Consider the following 13,944-nt stretch of genomic DNA (forward strand, 5'->3'; position numbering starts at 1 on the left):
TAGACAGAGCATAGAAATACAAAACATAGAACATAACCAAAAACCCCCGGAACACTCTAAACAAACACCCCTCTACATAAACACATATCCCAACAAACCCCGAACCACATAAAACAAACACCCCCCTGCCACGTCCTGACCAAACTACAATAACAAATAACCCCTTTACTGGTCAGGACGTGACAGCCTTAGTGTCACAGCACACGTGTTTGCCTCTGGGTAAATTTTCTTCTGCTGCCCAGCGAGACGCCCTCGCGCTGTGTGGAGGAATTCGATGGTCGGGGTGTCCTCAAACCCAAGGGGTGGCACCACCGTTGCCCCAGTAGCAAACTCCAACACCATCGCCACTGTTAGAGGAGGACATTCTCCATCTGAGGAGTACACAGTAAAACATTTAAAATACACATTTAAATCACAAATATGCAGTTACCGATAAACTTGAACAATTTACTATTTTACCTTGCACCTCAGCCAGCCAGTTGAACCAGTGGCAGATGGTGTCATTCTCCAAACACTGCCGGTTGCCGGCAGGTATGGAATAGGTTACTTTAAACAGGTCCCGCCGGTCCCTGGCAGTGGGAGGCTTTATGGAGTGCACAAAAAGTGCTCGGAAGCTGTCTGGGTGGTTCCCCAATGCTTTGAGCAGCCCAAGAGAGTTGAGACGATATTTGAACCTGTTATGGTTAAGAGACAGTATGTATACTTAAAATAAGTGTTAAGGACAATATAGTGATGTGTATTGATTTAGGGGGGTGGACTGATTAAAAATACTTATGTTAGAGGAGGTAATGACAAGTACTTCACAGATTTATGACAGAGTTGACTTACTGCTCCAAGGCTACCTGCAAGCTCCCTTGGACAAATTGTTGAGCCACCAATTCAACCACACCATCTCTGTCCTCCATTGTCTTGACAACAGTCCTTTTTTTGAAGGGGAACGAGCTTCCTGTCTGTCTTAAAGGCCTCTACATTTGGATTCATCTGGGGGAATTGTTTCCCCCAAAACCTTCAAGAAGCTGCTCTCCTGACCATAGGGCACTTTGATCTGTATCACAGGATACTCTAAAGATACTGAGATATGGAAACATTATTTAAATCTAATAAAAAAGTATCCTAATATAAAACAGGGAAATAGTCCATGATCTTTAAATCAGTTAAATAACCTACAATAAGTCTATGTTTAATCACAAGATAGAGTCACACCTAGTTTACTTACAAAGCAAGCACTGTGCATCGCACTGTGTCCTCATGTACTACATGGATATAGGGAAAATGTACCTATCCTGTTCAGCTGCCGGATGGTAGGGTCAGCGACCAGGCAAACCCTCATAGTTATCAACCTGCTTCTCCGGGTTTGCCGCCTTTGGACTCCAGCATTATTCCGTCTCCTGAACGACTGAAATCTGACGTGCAAACGTTATAAAAGTTACAATAATGACACTCAGCATAATCGACGCCGCCCATACTCGCGCACCCCACGGTAGCTGTTGGAATCATTAGCTAGCTAACATTACTAGGTAGTTATGCCGGTTAATGTTGGCTTTTGCCAGGTATTACCTAACCTACCAGAATGAATCCTACCTTTGAACCACCCGATCCTCCTAGGGTGGTTGTAAAGGTGGTTGCACTTGGCTGGCATAACTTAAAAAGCGGTCTCTCATGTTTTCAAGATTCGACATGACTTAGTCGTTTGTTGGTGATGATGAATGAGAAGTTTTTCATATAGTGATTGGCCAACATTTCCATATAGTTTACATATTATTTGACGCGTCAAATAGTGTTATTTGACGTGTATCTTTTTGACACGCAAAGACCCAAACGGCGTTCCATATATACCTGCTCAATTGAGCCCAATAACCTTTTTATGACCAGATTTTTGTAACTCATGTTACATTATGTGCAAGTGCAGTCTACATGTGTTTATTCAATTAAATGTAAGATAATCTCCATTATAATTTTTTCTTGTTCTTCTTGTGGTCTACCACCCTTTTCATTATCACAGCGTAATTTCTGTCTCCTTGCAAAAAGTCTTGATATCCTGAGTAAACAGAAGTGTGTGCATGTGTGTATACAGCTTTCATCTACTAATTTCTTGATGTAATATCCTGGAACAAACATTTTATACAAAGTTAATGGCCACATTTAATATGGAATATGTCATTCTCTGAGGTCAAGTAATGTAATTTAACATTTTGAGAATATGACTCGCCTCCGTATTTGCTTTCCTCTGTCACGTCCTGACCAGCAGAGGGAGTAATTGTATTAGTTTTGGTCAGGACGTGGCAGAGGGTTTGTGTTTTGTATGTATTTCTACGTTCTGTCTAGTTTAGTTTTTCTATGTTTAGGATTGGGTGTTGGACTCTCAATTGGAGGCAGGTGTTTCTAGTTGCCTCTGATTGTGAGTCCTATATATAGGTGTGTGTTTGGTTTGGTATTTTGTGGGTAGTTGTCTTTAGCACTGCTGTAGTGAGTATAGCCTGTTAAACTGTCGTTCTTCGTTTTGTTGTTTTGGTGTTCACTTTATTTAAAATAAATATTCAAGATAAGCATCCACATTCCTGCTGCGTTTTGGTCATCAATACCCAATGACACCCGTTACATCCTCTACTTGGCCATGAGCCCACACTTTGTGAGGACTGGAGAAAAGACAATGTATTAAACTCATGTTCCGAATTTTGATATGCTTTGAAATTTGCTTCAAAAGTCACACTGAAAACACTAGAGGTTTATATATACTGCTCAAAAAAATAAAGGGAACACTTAAACAACACAATGTAACTCCAAGTCAATCACACTTCTGTGAAATCAAACTGTCCACTTAGGAAGCAACACTGATTGACAATAAATGTCACATGCTGTTGTGCAATTGGAATAGACAACAGGTGGAAATTATAGGCAATTAGCAAGACACCCCCAATAAAGGAGTGGTTCTGCAGGTGGTGACCAAAGACCACGTCTCAGTTCCTATGCTTCCTGGCTGATGTTTTGGTCACTTTTGAATGCTGGCGGTGCTTTCACTCTAGTGGTAGCATGAGACGGAGTCTACAACCCACACAATTGGCTCAGGTAGTGCAGCTCATCCAGGATGGCACATCAATGCGAGCTGTGGCAAGAAGGTTTGCTGTGTCTGTCAGCGTAGTGTCCAGAGCATGGAGGCGCTACCAGGAGACAGGTCAGTACATCAGGAGACGTGGAGGAGGCCGTAGGAGGGCAACAACCCAGCAGCAGGACCGCTACCTCCGCCTTTGTGCAAGGAGGAACAGGAGGAGCACTGCCAGAGCCCTGCAAAATGACCTCCAGCAGGCCACAAATGTGCATGTGTCTGCTCAAACGGTCAGAAACAGACTCCATGAGGGTGGTATGAGGGCCCGACGTCCACAGGTGGGGGTTGTGCTTACAGCCCAAGACCGTGCAGGACGTTTGGCATTTGCCAGAGAACACCAAGATTGGCAAATTCGCCACTGGCGCCCTGTGCTCTTCACCGATGAAAGCAGGTTCACACTGAGCACATGTGACAGACGTGTCAGAGTCTGGAGACGCCGTGGAGAACGTTCTGCTGCCTGCAACATCCTCCAGCATGACCGGTTTGGCGGTGGGTCAGTCATGGTGGGGGGTGGCATTTCTTTGGGGGACGCACAGCCCTCCATGTCCTCGCCAGAGGTAGCCTGACTGCCATTAGGTACCGAGATGAGATCCTCAGATCCCTTGTGAGACCATATGCTGGTGCGGTTGGCCCTGGGTTCTTCCTAATGCAAGACAATGCTAGACCTCATGTGGCTGGAGTGTGTCAGCAGTTCCTGCAAGAGGAAGGCATTGATGCTATGGACTGGCCCGCCCGTTCCCCAGACCTGAATCGGGACACTTACGTCCCGCCCTAGTCAACAGCCAGTGGAATCGCGTCGCGCAAAATACAAATACCTCTATATGCTATAGCTTCAATTTCTCAAACATATGACTATTTTACACCATTTTATAGATACACCTCTCCTGAATCGAACCACGTTGTCCGGTTTCAAAAAGGCTTTACAGCAAAAGCAAAACATTAGATTATGTTAGGAGAGTACCCTGCCAAAAAAATCACACAGCCATTTTCAAAGCAACTAGCATGCAACACAAATACCCAAAACACAGCTAAATGCAGGACTAACCTTTGACAATCTTCATCAGATGACACTCCTAGGACATCATGTTACACAATGCATGCATTTTTTGTTCGATAAAGTTCATATTTATATATAAAAACAGCATTTTACATCGGCGCGTGACGTTCAGAAAATATTTTCCCTCAAATGCTTCCTGTGAATCAGCGCTACAATTTACAAAATTACTATTCGAAAACATTGTTAAAATTTAATATTGTAATTCAAAGAATTATAGATTAACATCTCGTGAATGCAACTGCATTGCCAGATTTAAAAATAACTTTACTGGGAAATCACACTTTGCAATAAACGACGTGGTATGCTCAGAAAAATAGGCTAGGCGATACATGTTAGCGCCATCTTGGAACCATCTAAAATCAAATATACTGTTGTAAATATTCCCTTACCTTTGATTATCTTCATCAGAAGGCACTTCCAGGTATCCCAGGTCAACAACAAATGTAGTTTTGTTTGAAAAAGTTAATAATTTACGACCCAATAGTTCCTTCTTGTTAGCGCGTTCCGAAGGCTTCTCATAATGTACTGAAGCGCGCGGGACTTGTCGTCACGAATGTGCAAAAAATATATATTTACGTTCGTTCAAACATGTCAAACGTTGTATAACATAAATCTTTAGGGCCTTTTTCAACTAGAGCTTCAATAATATTCAAGGCGGACGATTGCATTGTCTTACTAAACGTTTCGGAACAAAAGTGTTCCCATGGGCGCCCGCGTCATAGTAGTAATGACCCTCCCCCTGTGACCAACTTCCCAAGCCTCTCTTTGGGTCAGTTTCTACCATAGAAGACTCAAACCACTTTGTAAAGACTGTTGACATCTAGTGGAAGCCTTAGGAAGTGCTAAATGATTAACCTCTCTAGGGTAGGTGGGATGAAATCGTCCCAACTACGTAACAGCCAGTGGAATCCTGTGGCGCGTTATTCAAATACCTTTGAAATGCTATTACTTCAATTTCTCAAACATATGACTATTTTACACCATTTTAAAGACAAGACTCTCGTTAATCTAACCACACTGTCCGATTTCAAAAAGGCTTTACAACGAAAGCAAAACATTAGATTATGTCAGCAGAGTACCCAGCCAGAAATAATCAGACACCCATTTTTCAAGCTAGCATATAATGTCACATAAACCCAAACCACAGCTAAATGCAGCTCTAACCTTTGATGATCTTCATCAGATGACACTTCTAGGACATTATGTTATACAATACATGCATGTTTTGTTCAATCAAGTTCATATTTATATCAAAAACCAGCTTTTTACATAAGCATGTGACGTTCAGAACTAGCATACCCCCCGCAAACTTCCGGTGAATTTACTAAATTACTCACGATAAACGTTCACAAAAAACATAACAATTATTTTAAGAATTATAGATACAGAACTCTATGCACTCGATATGTCCGATTTTAAAATAGCTTTTCGGTGAAAGCACAATTTGCAATATTCTAAGTAGATAGCCCGGCATCACAGGGCTAGCTATTTAGACACCCACCAAGTTTAACCCTCACCAAAGTCAGATTTACTATAAGAAAAATTGTATTACCTTTGCTGTTCTTCGTCAGAATGCACTCCCAGGACTTCTACTTCAATAACAAATGTTGGTTTGGTTCCAAATAATCCATAGTTATATCCAATTAGCGTTTTGTTCGTGCGTTCAAGACACTATCCGAAAGGGTAAAGAAGGGTGACGCGCCCGACGCATTTCGTGACAAAAAATATGTAACTATTCCATTACCGTACTTCGAAGCATGTCAACCGCTGTTTAAAATCAATTTTTATGCCATTTTTCTCGTAAAAAAGCGATAATATTCCGACCGGGAAATCGTGTTTTAGTACAAAGAGAGAGAAAATAAAAACATGGTGTCGCCTCGTGCACGCGCCTCAGTCTGATTGTCCTCCGATAGACCACTTACCAAAGGCGCTAATGTTTTTCAGCCAGGGGCTGGAATTACATCATTCAGCTTTTTCCCGGGTTCTGAGAGCCTATGGGAGCCGTAGGAAGTGCCACGTTACAGCAAAGATCCTAAGTTTTCAATAAACAGAGCCAAGAAGCCCAAGGAATGGTCAGAGAGGGCACTTCCTGTACAGAATCTTCTCAGGTTTCTGTCTGCCATATGAGTTCTGTTATACTCACAGACACCATTCAAACAGTTTTAGAAACTTTAGGGTGTTTTCTATCCGAAGCCAATAATTATATGCATATTCTAGTTTCTGGGCAGTAGTAGTAACCAGATTAAATCGGGTACGTTTTTTATCCGGCCGTGCAAATACTGCCCCCTATCCCCAACAGGTTCTTAAACAGCACTTCAGCAGGGGTGTAACAACGGAGTTGGAGTAAAAGCCTGCGTACTTAGTAGCTCTCCAGGAGAATAATTGTCTACACCTGCCCTACATAGTTAGGTCCAAAATATGGCAGACCTATGATCACCCTTTTTAGGTAATTGCAATTATCTAAATTACTTTAGAATGTACAGAAATGTGATGTTGTGTATGCAATCTAATCCAATTAATTCTGTTCCCGGCAACACTACAGTAATCTATGCACCTCAATGCCTACATTTTGCTATCACAAACATGATATGACCATTCATATTTCAACATTTTTTTTTACCTTTGTCATGACTTGTCAGCCAATGTTGGTTCTTTCATTCACTTTATCGGTGAAAATATTTACTGATGACTTCCACAAAACCTCACAAGTTTATTTGCAAGCCTAATTCATTAAGGGCCGAATCCTAACTTGAGATGCACATGCGTAACTTAAAGTTTTGTCAAAATCTGTATGAACTCAGAGGTAAAGTGCACAGATCTCAAGTATAGTCCTTATACTTCCCTTGATCAAGAGCTGAAAAACATACGGTTTATGAATCACTCTAGTTAACAAAGTAAGGGGTCTGCCACAGGTCTAACATTTCAGTTCTAGGTGTTGAAACCAGTTGAGTAAAACATACTGTACATGTTGACATACTACTCACAAACAGTTCAATATGTAAATGACAGCCTGACTGCTGCATTGGAACCCTCTAGACCGATAACCTAAAGTTGTTGTTTGTTAGTTTTGTGAAACCATACAGGAATAAAATTGTTGCCTTTAAGTACATGGAACCGTCTCGTTCAGAGCATCATTCATCTTTAAATTTTAAAGACAATAAATTAATAATATATTCTAGTAACAGCCCCAGTGAACAGCAGAGCCATTGAGGAGTTGCAGAGATAAACCAAGGGACCAAATTTGGGGAGAAGAACGTGCTTGTGGCCATACGCCTGTTCAGGCTCGGGCCTGGTTTGAACTGGGATGGGAGACCGCCTGGGAATTCCAGGTGCCATAAACTCTAAAAATGTATAAAAAAAATAAGATGTAGATTAATTAATCTCTATTGAAAAAAAAATATGAAAATTCCCCAAACCCCAAATTCATGACAATCACTGGCTTAGGTTGTACATCAAAATATCTGGAATCATGTATTTGTGCTTGAACATGCTAGAATAAACAATTTCTTGAATCATACCATTTTACTAGTCTAGTAAACTTCTTAATTAAACACTTTCAATGACTTCATAAAATTATGAGGTTACAAATTGTTTTTATTGTGTGACCCCATAGCATTTGTGGTGGCACCAACTGAACAAAATTATTATGGAGCCCTGTGACTGCTCTTACACATAGAATAGAACATGTGAATTATAGGATTTTTAGGCAATGCTCTCACACTAGTCCCCAATTTGGAAATACTCATGTAACTAAATTTAAAAAATGCTGTAATAGATAAACGTTTTTAAACATTTTAAAATATTTCTGGGTGTTATAAGTGAAAGTAATCCAAAAATAATCAAAATGTAATTGATTACGTTACTCATTTTTGAGTAATCCGAAGGATTACATTACTGATTTACCTTATTTTTCATGTAACTGTAACCCGTAACAGATTCAATGTAAGTCATCTGTCCAACTCTGTCCGTTATTGATTACCGTGACCATATTAGATTAAGTAATCCTGAATGTAATCTGCTGTTTTTAAGAATGTAACTGTAATCTGATTACACATTCTTAAAAAAAAAGTCTGATTAAATGTAATCCATTACAGACCAACCCTGGTTACACACAATAATACCAAAGTCAATATCAGCATGGATAATGGCGCCGACGGATAGGGCTGCTGTTCTTCGAGCTCTTAGGAAACTTTGCAGTATTTTGTTTTTTATATGTGTTATTACATTATTAGCCCAGGAATTTTTGTTGTGTTATTACATACAACCGGGAAGAACTTTATATCAAAGCGGCGGTAACTCACCAGCATTACCAATATTACGACCAGGAATATGACTTTCCTTAACCGGATCCTTTGTTCGTATCCCCCAGGACAGTTGAACTGATCCCAGAGGCTGTTCCAAAACTCCGCCAGTGGAAGAGGCACTCGGAGCAGACTTTTAGTCCAACTCAGGAGACGCATATATGTCAATAAAACCCAAAACACAGCTAAATGAAGCACTAAGGGGGCAGTATTTGCACGGCCGGATATGGTTACTACTCCTGCCCAGTAACTAGAATATGCATATAATTGTTTGATTTGGATAGAAAACACCCTACAGTTTCTAAAACTGTTTGAATGGTGTCTGTGAGTATAACAGAACTCATATGGCAGTCAAAACCCTGAGACAAATCCTGACAGGAAACTGAAATCTGATGTGTGGATATCACTTCAAACATTTGCCATTGAAACACACAGGGGCTTATGAATCATTTAGCACTTCCTAAGGCTTCCACTAGATGTCCCCAGTCTTTACAAAGTGGTTTGAGTCTCCTACTATCAAAACTGACTGAAAGAGAGGCTGTGGAAAGTGGTCACAGGTGGAGGGCCATTTACCATTATGACGCGGCCGCCCATGGCTACCCTCCCCTTTCGAAACGTTTTGAAAGACAATGCAACCGTCCCCATGGAATATTATTGAAGCTCTGGTTGAAAAAGGCCCTAAAGATTTATGTTATACAACGTTTGACATGTTTGAACGAACTTAAATATTTTTTTTTGTATATTCGTGACGACAAGTCCGACTCACCACAGTACATTTTCAGTAGCCTTCGGAGCGCGCTAACAATTGGGACATAAATGATTAACTTTTTCGAACAAAACTACATTTCTTATGGACCTGGGATTCCTGGAAGTGCTTTCTGATAAAGATAATCAAAGGTAAGGTTTTATTTACAATAGTATTTTTGATGGTTGATCGTTCCAAGATGGCTCCAACATGTATAGCCTAGCCTATTTTGCTGGGCATACCACGTCGTTTATTGCAAAGTGTGATTTCCCAGTAAAGTTATTTTTAAATCTGGCAAAGCGATGGCATTCAAGACATGTTAATCTATAATTCTTTGAATGACAATATTCAATTTTAACAATGTTTTCGAATAGTAATTTTGTAAATTGTAGCGCTGATTCACAGGAAGCATTTGAGGGAAAAGATTTTCTGAATGTCACGCGCCGATGTAAAATGCTGTTAATATATAGAAATATGAACTTTATCGAACAAAAAATGCATGCATTGTGTAACATGATGTCCTAGGAGTGTCATCTGATAAAGATTGTCAAAGGTTAGTGCTGCATTTAGCTGTGTTTTGGGTATTTGTGATGCATCTAGTTGCTTTGAAAATGGCTGTGTGATTATTTCTGGCTGGGTTCTCTCCTAACATAATCTAATGTTTTGCTTTTGCTGTAAAGCCTTTTTGAAATCGGACAACGTGGTTCGATTCAGGAGAGGTGTATCTATAAAACGGTGTAAAATAGTCATATGTTTGACAAATTGAAGTTATAGCATTTATGAGGTTTTGCATTTCGCGCGACGCGATTCCACTGGCTGTTGATTAGGGTGGGACGCAAGTGTCCCACTGGCCCAGACAGGTTAATGATCTTCATCAGATGACACTCCTAGGACATTATGTTATACAATACATGTATGTTTTGTTCAATCAAGTTCATATTTATATCCAAAAACAGCTTTCTACATTGGCGTGTGATGTTCAGAAAATGTATTCCCACCAAAAACTTCCGGTGAATTTACAAAAATACTCATCATAAACGTTGACAAAATACATAACAATTATTTTAAGAATTTTAGATACAGAACTCCTTTATGCAATCGCTGTGTCAGATTTTAAAATAGCTTTTTGGCGAAAGCACATTTTTCAATATTCTGAGTACATAGCTTGCCATCACGGCGAGCTATTCAGACACCCGCCAAGTTCGGGACAACCTAAACTCAGAATTAGTATTCGAAATATTGTATTACCTTTGCTGATCTTCGTCAGAATGCACTCTCAGGACTGCTACTTCCACAAGAAATGTTGTTTTTGTTCGAAATAATCCATAGTTATGTCCAAATACCTCAAATACCGCAATTCGAGACACAAAAAGTCAAAATGTTCCATTACCGTACCTAGAAGCATGTCAAACGCTGTTTAAAATAATTTTTTATGGTATTTTTAACGTAAAATTGCGATAATATTCCAACCAGACAATAGTGTATTCATTCAAGGAGGAAAAGAAAAAACAGCTTGCTCGCGGGAACACGCATATCCAATCTCTTTGTCCTCAGGCAGACCACTCAGTAACTGAGCTCCTACACTCTGCCCAGAGACAGGAGAAGGCTCAATCCACTTTCTGAAGGCTTTAGACAGCCAATGGAAGCCTTAGAAAGTGCAACGTAACAGCACAGATACTGTATTTTCGAAAGGGACTAGAAAGAAGAACTACATTTCTCAGATCCTACACTTCCTGGTTGAATTTTTCTCCGTTTTTTGCCTGCCATATGAGTTCTGTTATACTCACAGACACCATTCAAACTGTTTTAGAAACTTCAGAGTGTTTTCTATCCAAATCTAATAATTATATGCATATTCTCATTTCTGGAGTAGTAACCAGTTTAAATCGGGTATGTTTTTTCATCCGGCCTTGAAAATACTGCCCCCTATCCATATCATGTTAACAACCCTCCAGACGAGCTTCAATGCCATACAATTCTCCTTCCGTGGCCTCCAACTGCTCTTAAATACAAGTAAAACTAAATGCATGCTCTTCAACCGATCGCTGCCTGCACCTGCCCACCCGTCCAGCATCACTACTCTGGACGGTTCTGACTTAGAATATGTGGACAACTACAAAGGTTGGTGTCTGGTTAGACTGTAGACCTAGGTGTCTGGTTAGACTGTAAACTCTCCTTCCAGACTCACATCAAACATCTCCAATCCAAAGTTAAATCTAGAATTGGCTTCCTATTTCGCAACAAAGCATCCTTCACTCATGCTGCCAAACATACCCTCGTAAAACTGACCATACTACCGATCCTCGACTTCGGCGATGTCATTTACAAAATAGCCTCCAATACCCTACTCAATAAATTGGATGCAGTCTATTACAGTGCCATCCGTTTTGTCACCAAAGCCCCATATACTACTCACCACTGCGACCTGTATGCTCTCGTTGGCTGGCCCTCGATTCATACTCGTCGCCAAACTCACTGGCTCCAAGACCCTGCTAGGTAACGTCCCCCCTTATCTCAGCTTGCTGGTCACCATAGCAGCACCCACCTGTAGCACACGCTCCAGCAGGTATATCTCACTGGTCACCCCCAAAGCCAATTCCTCCTTCGGCCGCCTCTCCTTCCAGTTCTCTGCTGCCAATGACTGGAATGTACTACAAAAATCTCTGAAACTGCAAACACTTATCTTCCTCACTAGCTTTAAGCACCAGCTGTCAGAGCAGCTCACAGATTACTGCACCTGTACATAGCCCATCTATAATTTAGCCCAAACAACTACCTCTTCCCCTACTGCATTTATTTATTTATTTATTTTGCTCCTTTGCACACCATTATTTATATTTCTACTTTGCACTTTCTTCCACTGCAAATCTACCATTCCAGTGTTTTACTTGCTATATTATATGTACTTTGCCACCATGGCCTTTCTTTCGCCTTTTCCTCCCTTACCTCACCTCATTTGCTCACATTGTATATAGACACATTTTTCTACTGTATGTTTGTTTTACTCCATGTGTAACTCTGTGTTGTTGTATGTGTCAAACTGCTTTGCTTTACCTTGGCCAGGTCGCAATTGTAAATGTGAACTTGTTCTCATTTTGCCTACCTGGTTAAATAAAGGTGAAATAAAAAATAAAAAAATATGTCTGTATATACTCTTCTGTCCTATTCTACTGTATCTTAGTCTATGCCGCTCTGACATTTCTCATCCAAATATTTATTTATTCTTAATTCCATTCCTTTACTTTAGATTGTGTGTATTGTTAGATAATACTTAGATTTTATTGCACTGTTGGAGCTAGGAACACAAGCATTTTGCTACATCCGCAATAACATCTGCCAAACACATGTATGTGACAAATACATTTGATTTGAATTTGATTTGATCTAAAATTGCAGAATCAATTTAGGAGTTACATTCTCAACATGTTCAAACTGGTAGAGATTGCGTTTCAAGCTCAAAGCTGTATGAGTCGGGCCCTGCGAGCATGCCTGCGAGCCTGCAAGCAGGGAGACGAGAGCAGAAAATCGCTTTCCGTCATGGGAGTTGAAGGTATAAAGGATATTAATCTGATGGCGCACTGTGCACTTTGAGGACATTTGAACTAAATATGTACTTTGTCATGACGATATAGACGAATTAATGTTTTCTACACACGTATGCTCATCAGTGGAGGCTGCTGAGGGGAGGACAGCTCATAATAATGGATGGAATTGAGTGTAATTGAGTGCATGGAGTGGTATCAAACATATGAAAAACATGTTTTGATGCCATTCCATTTACTCCATTCAAATCAAAACAAATGTTATTTGTCATATCCGCTGAATACAACAGGTGTAAACCTTACCGTGAAATGCTTACTTTACAAGCCATTAACCAACAATGCAGTTCAAGAAATAGTTGTAAATATATTTACTAAATAAACTAAAGTTAAAAAACTAATCAATCAAAAAGTAACACAATACATAACAATAACGAGGCTATATACAGGGGGTACAGGTTAGTCGCGGTAATTTGTAAAGTGACTGCATAGACAATGAACAGTGAGTAGCAGCAGTGTTAAAACAATGTAAATAGTCTGGGTGGCCATTTGATTAGTTGTTCAGCAGTCTTATGTCTTGGGGGAAGAAGCTGTTAAGGAACCTTTTGGTCTTAGACTTGACGCTCCGGTACCGCTTGCCGTGCGATTCCAGCCATTATTATGAGCCCTTCTCCTCTCAGCAGCCTCCACTGGTTCCCATAACATATATTGGCTTACTTGATGATCTGGAGTGCAGGTAATTGTTTTAAAAGTGTTATGAAATGTGATCGTTTTTCATCTCCAGTGACATGTACCTTATCATGATAACGTAGCACGCCACGTTTTATTTCTAGGTGGATTATCCCTCTAACTCTGACACCATGAGAAAAACAGCTGCAGAGAACCAAAGGGGGAAAAAACAAGAACAGTGATGTCACATTTCCTGTTAACTCTATCCTGACTAGAAGCTACTCAACATTGTAGGCTAATGCCAATGTCAATTTTTGTTCTTGATAGATGATATTGAGATATCCAAATCTAACTCAAAAAGATGATCTGTGAGACTACAAAGAAATAAGCCATATATGAAAACGTTAATACATTTTAACCACTGTTCAACATTATTAGCAGTAGAGTACATTACGTTCATAGAGGCTATTTGTTGTTCTTCAAATCTTCTCTGTACACTTGTTTGGTATTTTATGGTGCTAGCTGTACTG

General features: G+C 40.1%; 1 protein-coding gene across 2 annotated transcripts; it reads right to left on the reverse strand.

Moving 5' to 3' along the window:
- Positions 1 to 118: 118 nt before the first annotated feature.
- On the reverse strand, positions 119 to 13,642 carry LOC115199707 (G2/M phase-specific E3 ubiquitin-protein ligase-like). Of its 2 annotated transcripts, none has more exons than XM_029762047.1 (3): positions 13,540 to 13,642; positions 460 to 674; positions 119 to 371 (listed from the first exon to the last, which is right to left on the reverse strand). In XM_029762047.1, the coding sequence occupies exons 1-3, from the start codon at positions 13,545 to 13,547 to the stop codon at positions 166 to 168; spliced, it is 429 nt and encodes a 142-aa protein (XP_029617907.1). In that variant the 5' UTR covers positions 13,548 to 13,642; the 3' UTR covers positions 119 to 165. The 2 variants fall into 2 exon arrangements, with proteins under 2 accessions (XP_029617907.1, XP_029617906.1); XM_029762046.1 differs by lacking the exon at positions 13,540 to 13,642 and adding an exon at positions 829 to 1,580.
- Positions 13,643 to 13,944: the final 302 nt, after the last annotated feature.

Source organism: Salmo trutta, chromosome 9 (genome assembly GCF_901001165.1).
Source record: "Salmo trutta chromosome 9, fSalTru1.1, whole genome shotgun sequence".
NCBI classification, from domain to species: Eukaryota; Metazoa; Chordata; class Actinopteri; order Salmoniformes; family Salmonidae; genus Salmo; species Salmo trutta.

Bases quoted from the DNA above. Each gene is read 5' to 3' on its own strand.
- LOC115199707 (XM_029762046.1), bottom strand. From the start codon at position 905: ATGGAGGACAGAGATGGTGTGGTTGAATTGGTGGCTCAACAATTTGTC. The intron at 675-828 runs GTAAGTCAACTC...TAACCATAACAG, and splicing joins TTGCAGGTAGCCTTGGAGCA to GTTCAAATATCGTCTCAACT. The intron at 372-459 runs GTAAAATAGTAA...TGTACTCCTCAG, and splicing joins CTGGCTGGCTGAGGTGCAAG to ATGGAGAATGTCCTCCTCTA.